General features: G+C 63.3%; 1 protein-coding gene across 2 annotated transcripts; it reads left to right on the forward strand.

The window, feature by feature from the left end:
- Positions 1-1161: 1161 nt before the first annotated feature.
- On the forward strand, positions 1162-9805 carry NES (nestin). Of its 2 annotated transcripts, XM_064401616.1 has the most exons (5): positions 1162-2198; positions 2944-3068; positions 3699-3772; positions 4533-7172; positions 7266-9805. In XM_064401616.1, the coding sequence occupies exons 1-5, from the start codon at positions 1284-1286 to the stop codon at positions 9350-9352; spliced, it is 5841 nt and encodes a 1946-aa protein (XP_064257686.1). In that variant the 5' UTR covers positions 1162-1283; the 3' UTR covers positions 9353-9805. The 2 variants fall into 2 exon arrangements, with proteins under 2 accessions (XP_064257686.1, XP_064257684.1); XM_064401614.1 differs by having other exon boundaries at positions 4533-9805.
- The last annotated feature ends 271 nt before the right edge of the window (positions 9806-10076 follow it).

Genomic DNA, 10076 nt, shown 5'->3' on the forward strand with positions numbered 1-10076 from the left:
TAGGAGGAGGAAGATAAAGACACGCAGCATCACCCCAGTGCCCGTGGCTCCGGAGACCCCAGATCAATTATTCAACCTCATCACTCCCTGTGCTCCTTAATGGCATTTCAGTCTTGGCCGTGAGAGGCAAAGCAGAGCCGGGCCAAGGAGCCAGACAGGATGTCTGGCCGGAGATGAGCCGGAAAGATGATGCCTTTGGGGACCCCCGAGCCGGGCCACCCCCCCCTCAGGCACCAGGGGAAAGCCTCGTCCCTCCCAGGGGCTGGAAGGAGCTCGGGTTCGGCTCTGGGTGGCCTTTGCCAGCAGAGGGGACTGTTGCTTGTCTTTCCAGAAGCCTGTCCCGTGGGACAGCTCGGGAGGAGACATTCCTGTCCTCCTTGCCCTGGTGAGGACATAGCGGGGACCCTCCCGTGGGAAAAATCAGCGTCTCCCGGGAGAAAACGCTGGAAGTCTCTCCCCGAGCGGCGTTTTCCTGCTCCTTTTGTTCGCAGAAACCTCCCGAGTTTGAAATTTTGAATCTCCGCCCCTCGGCAGCGCGCTGCCCTTCCCCCAGAGAAGTCATCCGGGGTAAATAAAGCGAGGAAAATCAAAAATCCTAATCCCCAAATATCCGACCGTGACTGCTTTGAAAGCTCTGACGGAAACCAAACTTGGAGCCGCCGCTTGCCAAGTTTCGGAGGAGCTGCTCCCGTTGGGCTCCCGGCTCCGCACAGCCCGCCAGGGACATCTGGAAAGAGGGAAGAGTGCAGCTGGACACAGCTGGACACAGCTGGACGCAGCGCCCCGGGGACCACGGGCTGAGCTGCTCTCCCTCCGCAGAGGGATTTCCTCATGGATGGATCCAGGGACCTGCCAAGAGGTGTCCTCTGTGCAGCCATCACCTCGCCACGGCTGTGCCACCCCCGGCGGGCTCCTCTGGGGCTCCTTGCCGCAGATTTTGGGGCAGCACGGGGCTCACAAGCCACCGCCGAGGGATGCTGCAGCCAGCATGGGCATCTGCCAAGCGCCCTTGGACGCGTCCCAAGCTCCACGCCGAGCCCTCCAGCTCCCTGGCATGGCCCTCAGGCTTTAGGGAGGACATTCCCAGCCGAGCCACGCCGGGACAGGATCCAAGCCCTCATGTCACCCTCCCGAAGCGCGAAGGAGCACCTTGCTCTTCCTCAGGGCTGGGGAATCGGAGCTCAGCGTCGAGCCCACGTGGGCTGGAGCCGGCTCGGCTGTGCAAGGGTTAAATCCGGCTGCTCGCCCGGGTCTCGGGGGCCTCCCACTCGGCGGCTCAGAGTATGAATAGCTGCGCTCCCCTCTGCTCCCAGGCACTCGCTTCCCTCCCCGCCTTCCGCTGTGTCTCAGCGTTCTCCCCGCATCCTCCTGGCCCGGCAGCGCCCATGCTGAGCACCGAGAGTTTCGCGGGGGCGAGAGCCCTGGGAGAGGAATCGCTGCAGATGTGGGACCTCAACAAGCGCCTGGAGGCCTACCTGGCCCGCGTGAAGTTCCTGGAGGAGGAGAACGAGGTGCTGCGAGCCGAAATCCAGAGCACCAAGAGCAGCCCGGCCGGGGACTCGTGGAGGGCGAAGTACGAGGAGGAGCTGCGAGCCCTGCGGGATGCGCTGGACCTCGCCTTCAGGGAGAAGTGCACGGCCGAGCTGGCCAGGGACAACCTCTACGAGGAGGTCCAGCAGGTGAGAAGCAGGTGCCAGAAGGAGCAGGCGGCCCGAGAAGAAGCCAAGAAGCAGCTGTCCTTGAGCAGGAAGGAGCTGGAGGAGGAGAGGAGAGCGCAGATCTGGCTGAAGGAGAGAGCCGTGCAGCTGGAGAAGGAGGTGGAAGCCTTGCTGGAGGTGCACGAGGAGGAGAAAGCGGGGCTGGACCAGGAGATCGCCAGCTTCTCCCACAGCCTGGAGAGTTTCCGCTGCGCCCCGGTGGCTTTCCAGCCGGTGGAGGTGCAGGATTACTCCAAGAGGCTCTCGGAGATCTGGAAAGGGGCCGTGGAGACCTACAAGGCAGAGGTGGCGCAGCTGGAGGGTTCCCTGTGCCAGGCCAAGGAGAACCTGTGGAAGGCGGTGGAGGACAACCAGCAGAGCCAGCTGCAGCTGCAGCACCTGGAGAAGGAGCTGGCGGGGCTCAAGGCACGCAAGGAGATGCTGGAGGAGAGCCTGGCCCGGCAGTGGCAGGAGCAGCGCGGGGAGGCAGAAAAGTTCCAGGCGAGTGAAAATCCCCGGGGAGGGGACAGCAGGGTGGCTTGGGGGATACCCAGGGGATACTCGGCGGCACGTCCCCGAGCGAAGGGGAGGTGGATGGGGGGAGGCAAACAGGGGGAACAAACCCCAGGGAAGGGATGGAGATGGCCCTGGATGAGCTGGGGAGGGCGGGAGGAAGCGCAAAGTGGCTTGGGGACATCTCTGCCCCCGGCACAACAGAGACCCGGGGCCACCAAACTGCGGCAGACCCCGGGTGCTCCCCCAGCCCCTGCCGGGCTCCGGGGTGGGGATCCCGGGATCGCCGCCGCCCCCGGTGCGGGCAGGACAAACTCCCACCGACCACCGACAGCTGCAAAAGCGATTCAGCCGAGCGAGGTGGAGGCGGAGCGGGCTGGAAACACCGGGAGCGGCGCGGACTGTGCCCGGGGAAGGGTCTGCCTTTGTTCCAGCTCCGGGGAGCAGCGCTGGCTGTCCCGGCGCAGAGGATGCCGCCGCCTCGCCTGTTCCCCTGGAAGTTGTTTCTTTCCCACGCCGGCTGTGAATCACCCCGGCCTTTCCTCCCTCTTCCCGTCCCCTTTCAGCCCTGCTCCCCCTGCCCCATCCTCTGCCCCCCGGGCTAGAATGAGCCCCCAGATTCCTGAGCATCCTGCGGGGATGAGCAGAACCACCTGCCCGGCCCGGATCCGCCGGGACCGGGGGGCTCAGGAGGGGCTGGGGGCGACCCTGACCCTCCCCGTGGTGCCCGCAGCTGGCGCTGGAGGCCCTGGAGCAGGAGCAGCAGAGCCTGCGGGTGCAGATCGCCCGGGTGCTGGAGGACAGGCAGCAGCTCATGCACCTCAAGATGTCCCTGAGCCTGGAGGTGGCGACCTACAGGTGAGCTCTGGGCGGGCACGGAGCCGGGCCTGGCACCGCGGGGGTGTTGGCACTCCAGGGGCAGCCCTGTGCCCCTCGCGCGGCCCTTCCAGACGGCCCCGCACAAAGGGACAGGGGGGACAATTAGCATGAGAATGGGGCTGTCCCAGCCCGGGCGAGGGGCCTCCCCGGCAGAGCATGATGTCACCCTGCGGGGACACTAATCCCGGCCACGGGGGGATGGGAGGGGGCGCAGGAGAGAGGGGGGCTCCTTCGGTGTGCTCCGAGCCGTGCCAGGGCGGCCGTGCCTCAGTTTACCTGCCCTGACACCGTGTCCAGAGCGGCACAACCATCCGTGCCTCAGTTTACCTGCCCTGACGCCGTGTCCAGAGCGGCACAACCACCCGTGCCTCAGTTTACCTGCCCTGACGCCGTGTCCAGAGCAGCACAACCATCCGTGCCTCAGTTTACCTGCCCTGACCATGTCCAGAGCAGCACGAGCAGCCCTGCCTCAGTTTACCTGCCCTGACACCGTGTCCAGAGCGGCACAACCACCCGTGCCTCAGTTTACCCACCCTAGGGTGCACAGGGAGCACCCAGCACCCCGCAGCACCCACCGAGCTCCTCTCCTCCTCCTCCTCCTCCCTCCAGGACGCTGCTGGAAGCAGAGAGCACCCGCCTGCAGATGCCCGCAGGGGAATTCAGGCTGGCCAATGGTGTGCGAGGTAAGGGACGCCCAACAGCACCCCGGGAGGGCTCGGGGGGTTTAAATCTGTCTAAATGTGGATTTAGACACGTTTCTGTGCATTTTCCTGTTGGGGTTTAAAAGTGGATTTAGACACATTTTCCTGGGGGGGTTAGGTGTGTTTAAATGCGGATTTAGACACATTTCCCTGCATTTTCCTGGCGGGGGTTAAATGGGTTTAAATGTGGATTTAGACACATTTCCCTGCATTTTCCTGGCGGGGGTTAAATGCGGATTTAGACACATTTCCCTGCATTTTCCTGGGGAGGGTTAAATGTTAACTTAGACACATTTCCCCTCATTTTCCCGGCAGCGATAGGAAGGTGTGAACAGCGGCCGGGGGCTCTTGGCACGGGGCTCAGAGCCCAGATAAGCCTTATCTGCTCCTTCGCGAGCCTTATCTGCTCCTTTGCCTCGTTTTTAATTCCCTGCCTTTCATGGCAAGAGCAGGAGCGGACGGAGGGCTGTGCTAACCAGCTGAGCATTTCCTTTTTCCTCAAAACAAAACAAAAAAAAAACCAAGGAAAGCTTGTCACCTGCCCACTTTCCCCAGCAGCAGGGGCCGGCTGCGGCTGCAGCTGGGCGCGGCATTGTCCCGGCCTGATGCGGGATCCCCCGGGACCAGCAGCATCCGCTGCGCTCAGGAGGGAGGAATTTCCCCACTTTCCAAGAAGGAGATGATTAAAAATAGCAGAAGGGGCAGGGGAGGGCTGCTCACGGCTCCCCCTCGCTCTTTGCAGATGTCAAGCTGGAGGTGAGCAGCAGCAAAGCGCTGGCAGCGAGCCCCGAGGGCAGGCGGCTGCTGCTGCCCCGAGAGCCCCGGGCAGAGCTAAAAAAACCCCCGAGAGACCCCCTGACAGCCCAAAGCGCCAGGGAGCTCCAGAAAATCGCCTCAGCTCTGCATGGCAGGGCTGGGGGGCTGGGAGCCACCACACCCAGAGCCCCCCAGGTTGGCAGAGCCGACCCTCCGCTCTCCCCGGAGCCCCCCAGCCCCTCCCCGCCGCAGAGGGAGAGCTCTGGGGGAGACGGCCCCGCCTGGCCGGGAGGAGATGAGGCAGCCATGAGCCCGGAGATGGAGTGTGCCCTGTCCAGAGCCTCGGGGGACATCGGCAGTGCCAGCCTGCAGCCCCTGGGAGCCGCCCACAGGCTGCAGTACCCGGCCCAGCTGGTCAGCGAGGCGCTGGAGGATGCCCTCAAGGCGATGGAAGGCGATGCTCAGCCCGGAGAGGAGCCCACAGCCAGCTCCGAGTGGGATATCCGTGCCCCCAGCCCCGTTTTCCCCCCCGAGGTTTGTGGAGAGCGGCCTGGGGAGGAGCCAGAGCCCTCGGAGGGCTCTGAGGATGGGGAGAGCCCCGAGGAGGAGCAGAGGGCTGGGGAGGGGATGCTCCAGGGGCTGGCTGCTGACAGCAGCGTCCTGCAGGGCACAGCCCCCTCCCCACAGGGCACGGCCGCTCCCCTGAGAGCCTCGGGGAGCCGGGAAGAGCTGGGAGCATGGCAGGAGGAGGAGGAGGAGGAGGAAGAGGAGGAGGTACCTGCTGTGCTGAGCCCAGGGCATCCAGAAATGCAGGCCCAGGAGGGGGACAAGGATCTCCCTGGACAGACAGAGAGCAGCTGGGAAAAGGCAGAGGAGGAGAGGGCAGAGAGCCCAAGCACAGAGCCATCGCACCCCTCGGAGGATGAGGAGGAGGAGAAGGGCGATTTCCAGGAAGAAGGAACGGGTGTGCAACAAGAGGAGTGCCCACACAGAGAAGTGCAAGCTGCTGGTGGTGTCCTTGTGGAAAGCCACCCGGTGGTGCCCACAAAAGGTCACCTGGGAGAGGACTTTGCTGATGCAGAGCAGGGAAGGTCTGAGCTGCAGGAAATGCCCGTGTGTGAGATGGATCCGGCTGCAGAGAAGGAAAGGGAGCAGGAGCTGTGCCCAGAGCAGGAGCCCTCGAGTGCCCATGAGGCCGTCCCAGCAGAGCAGGCTTCCACAGGAGCTGAAGAAGACGCTGTGGGACAGGAGGACACAGGCAGAGGGGAAAGTGCTGAGGGAGAAAGGGGAGAGGCCAGCAGGGAGGTGCTGGGAGGAGAGGACAACATGGCAGGAGAGCACCTCACAGCAGGAGAGGACTCTGAGTCAGGAGAAGACCGTGAGGCAGGAGAAGACCATGGGGCAGGAGAAGTCCATGGGACAGGAGAAGACCATGGTGTAGGAGATCATGGGGCAGAAGATCATCATGGGGCAGGAGAAGATCATGAGACAGGGGAAGATCACAGGGTAGGAGAAGACCATGGGACAGGAGAAGACCATGGGACAGGAGAAGACCATGGGGTAGGAAAAGGCTCTGAGTCAGAAGTCCATGGGGCAGGAGAGGACCCTGGGCCAGGAGAAGATCATGGGGCAGGAGAAGACCACGGGGCAGGAGAAGACCATGAGGCAGGAGAGGATCATGAGGAAGGAGAAGATCATGAGACAGGAGAAGACCACGGGGCAGGAGAAGTCCATGGGACAGGAGAAGTCCATGGGGTAGAAAAAGACCATGGGGTAGGAGAAGGCTCTGAGGCAGGAGAAGACCATGAGGAAGGAGAAGATCATGAGACAGGAGAAGGCTCCCAGGCAGGAGAGGTCCCTGGGCCAGGAGAGGCTGTGGCGGGTGACACCCCGCAGGGGGACAGCAGAACCCCAGAGGAGCTGCAGGAAAGCCAGGGGGAGGAACAGGAGGAGCTGCAGCCAGGAGAGGAGCCCTGGGCACAGGAGGGTGGTGGCAGTGGCCAAGAGCCCTGTCCAGAGGACTGGGAGGTGACAGCAGGGGACACTGAGGGAGCGTTGGGGCCAGAAGAGGCAGCCTGGGCAGACGACACCCCGAGCAGTGCAGCAAGGCTGGAAAGCGAGGAGAGAGGTGGCACAGGGCCAGCAGAGCTGGAGGAGGCCCAGGAAGATGATGAAGAAGATGCCAAGAGCCAGGAGATGAGCCAGCAGCAGGCGCTGCCAGAGGCTGAGCCAGCAGCTGAGTGGGCACGGCAGGAGCAGCTGGGCAGCGTGGCACAGCCTCAGGCAGCCCCTCCAGGTGCCCCTGGGCAAGGGGACGGGCAGGAGCTGGAGCAGGGTCCAGAGGAGCCACGGGAGGGGCAGGATGAGGACACTGCTGAGGGGCTCAGCCCAGAGCTGGGGGAGCTGGAGGGCTCAGAGCTGGCACTGGGGCAGGTGCCAGGTGACAGCAGCGAGTGGACATTGGAAGAGACCCCCAGAGATGCAGAGCCCACAGAGCTGGAGAGCTCAGAGCTGGCACTGGGGCAGGTGCCAGGTGACAGGGATGAGTGGGCACTGGAGGAAACCCCGAAAAACCCAGAGTTGGGAGAGCTGGAGAGCTCAGAGTTGGCACTGGAGCAGGAGCCAGGTGACAGCAGCGAGTGGACATTGGAAGAGACCCCCAGAGATGCAGAGCCCACAGAGCTGGAGAGCTCAGAGCTGGCACTGGGGCAGGTGCCAGGTGACAGGGATGAGTGGGCACTGGAGGAAACCCCAAAAAACCCAGAGCTGGGCGAGCTGGAGAGCTCAGAGCTGGTGGCACTGAGGCAGGAGCCAGGTGACAGCAGCGAGTGGGCACTGGAGGAAACCCCCAAAAACCCAGAGCTGGGAGAGCTGGAGAGCTCAGAGCTGGCACTGGGGCAGGTGCCAGATGACAGCAGCGAGTGGGCACTGGAGGAAACCCCCAGAGACGCAGAGCCCACGGTGGGCACGGGCAGGAGGGTGGAGCTGGAGGACACACTGCCTGACAGCACACCCCTGCACCTCTACCAAGGAGGGACCCCAAACCCTCCAGAGAGCGAGGAGAGCACGGAGCCAGCCCCTGGGTGTGACACAGCCCAGGAGGGTGAAAGGAGGGACAAGCCACCAACCCCCAGCGTGCCAGAGAGCCCTGGAGAGGAGGCAGGGGCAGAGGGGGCTGAGGAGGAGGAAGGTTATTTCATGGTCTCTGCTCCCAGCCAAGAGGTGTCCAGCTCAGAGGAAGCTGAGATCCCTGAGGACTTTGAAGAAATTCAAGTGGAAGCAACTGAAGACAGCCAAGATGATCTGGGGGCTCCTGGAGAAGCGTCTCCAGTGCCAGAGGGCAAAGAGCACCTCGAGGTGCTTGCTGCAGAAGCAGATGAGGATATGGAGGTGCCCACTGAAGAACCTGGGGTGCCAAAGGATGAGGAGAGCACGGCTGAGCTGGAGGAAGGGCCAGGAGAAGATCCCAGCTGTCTTGGGATGACAGGACCATCATCAGGAGGTTCTGATGAGGAAGGCCCAGAAGATCCCAGCTGTCCCAGAGTAATGGGACCATCATCAGGAGGTTCTGATGAGGAAGGCCCAGAAGATCCCAGCTGCCCAGGGGTGGTGGGACCATCATCAGGAGGTTCTGATGAGGAAGGCCCAGATGATCCCAGCTGTCCCAGGGTGGTGGGACCATCATCAGGAGGTTCTGATGAGGAAGGCCCAGAAGATCCCAGCTGCCCAGGGGTGGTGGGACCATCATCAGGAGGTTCTGATGAGGAAGGCCCAGAGGATCCCAGCTGTCCCAGGGTGGTGGGACCATCATCAGGAGGTTCTGAAGAGCCAGCCCAGGGTGCCACGGGCGCTGCAGCGTGGCAGGGAGCAGAGCACCCAGAAGGTCTGGCTGCTGAGGCAGATGAGGAGCTTCACAACACAACCGAGCTGCAGAGGGGTGCCAGTGGAGCAGGACCCCTCCCAGGCTGCTCGCTGGGGCTGGCAGGGCAGCAGGAGGAGGAAGAGGAAGATGAGGATGAGCCCAGCACAGCTCTCCATGACACAACCAAGGGCACAGCAGAGCTCCAGGCCCAGGCAGTGCCTGGTGAGGCAGAGCAGCCTCTGCAAGAGCAGCCACCCACAGAGGAGGAGGAGGAGGAAGCTCTGGGCAGTGGGAGCCTTCCTCCAGCCGGGAATGAACCTCAGCTGGGCTCTGCCCCGGGGCAGGGAGCTTCTCCAGAGGTGATTCCAGCCGTCCCTGACGCTGCTGCTCTCCCTGCACAGGTGCCAGTGGATGTCATGAAGGACTCGGGGATTTTGGAAATAGTTGAGCAGGCCCTGGAGTTCAGCCAGGAGCTGCTGGGGGGGAGGCTGGCAGAGGGTGGGCAGGGTCCTGGCAGGGCTGAGCCCTCCGGGCATGCAGGGGAAGACTCCTCCCTCACCTCATCCAGCGAGGAGGAGCCAACGGTGCAGGAGGTACCGGAGATGGAGATGGAGGAGGTGGAGGGAGTGCTCCGGGCTGAGAACGGGCTGCACCGGGAGGCCAGCCTGGAAGAGCTGCCTGAATTCACCGAGGAGATGCTGAACGGCACCAGCAGCACAGCCCTGGCACAGGAGCTGCTCACAGAGCCCACAGAGCCCTCGGGGGTGATGCCAACCCCTGGAGATGGCACGGCCACCAAGCTGGGGGATGGCACCCTGAGGGGCAAGCAGCTGAGCCCCGTGGCCCCTGCTCTGGGGGAGGATGTCCTGTGCCCCACAGCCCAGCAGGCAGCAGCGTGTGGGCTGAGGGCTGAGCAGCAGCCCTGGTCCTCAGGGGACGAGTGACAGCAGCCAGGGGCAGCCCCTTCCTGCCAAAACCCTGTACCTCCCCTTGTCCCACCCCCCTCTAATGATTCCTCATCTCCCTGTGGTTTTTAACATGTTTGTGTGGATTTTTTGCACCCCTTTTCAGAGTGAAGAACCACCAAGTTCCGTTGCACCCCCACAGCCCACCCAAACTCTCGTGCTTGCTCTGGGACCCCCGTCCATTCTGAGCTTCCTCTTGGGTGGGTGTATTTAATTTAAACTCCGTGTTTCCCCATTCCCTGCAATCTTCCCCCTCCAACTCCCCCAGTTTTTTGCCCCAGGACGTCCAGCTGGAGGGGAGGGACCCCCCCAAAGTGCACCCTGGGACTCAGCATTTTGGGGGACATCAGCCCCAGGCTGACACTGGGGGCTGAGCCACGCTGGATGTACCCACTGCCTCATTAATTTAATAAAGCCTCATCCTCCCACTCAGGCTGCCTCTCCTCACTCTGGGGGCAGGGGAGTGCACTGGCTGGGGGGGGGGGGTTGCACTTCCAGGCTGCTTTTGGCTGTGGAAGGTGCCCTCGTGGCCAGCCAGCAGCGGGGGCTGGGGCAGGATGGGTGGGATGGTGCTGCCCCTGCTCTGAGTGCACAGCCCTGCAGCTACCTGGGCACAATCCCTGGGGTGGGGCTGCCACACTCCTGGGGTGATACAGCCCCCAGGGCCAGGCAGCCCCCAGGAGATGCTCCCCCATTCCCAGGG

The sequence above is a fragment of the Passer domesticus genome, chromosome 32, assembly GCF_036417665.1.
Source record: "Passer domesticus isolate bPasDom1 chromosome 32, bPasDom1.hap1, whole genome shotgun sequence".
Lineage (NCBI taxonomy): Eukaryota > Metazoa > Chordata > Aves > Passeriformes > Passeridae > Passer > Passer domesticus.

Bases quoted from the DNA above. Each gene is read 5' to 3' on its own strand.
- NES (XM_064401614.1), top strand. From the start codon at position 1,284: ATGAATAGCTGCGCTCCCCTCTGCTCCCAGGCACTCGCTTCCCTCCCC. The intron at 2,199-2,943 runs GCGAGTGAAAAT...TGGTGCCCGCAG, and splicing joins GGGAGGCAGAAAAGTTCCAG to CTGGCGCTGGAGGCCCTGGA. The intron at 3,069-3,698 runs GTGAGCTCTGGG...TCCTCCCTCCAG, and splicing joins CTGGAGGTGGCGACCTACAG to GACGCTGCTGGAAGCAGAGA.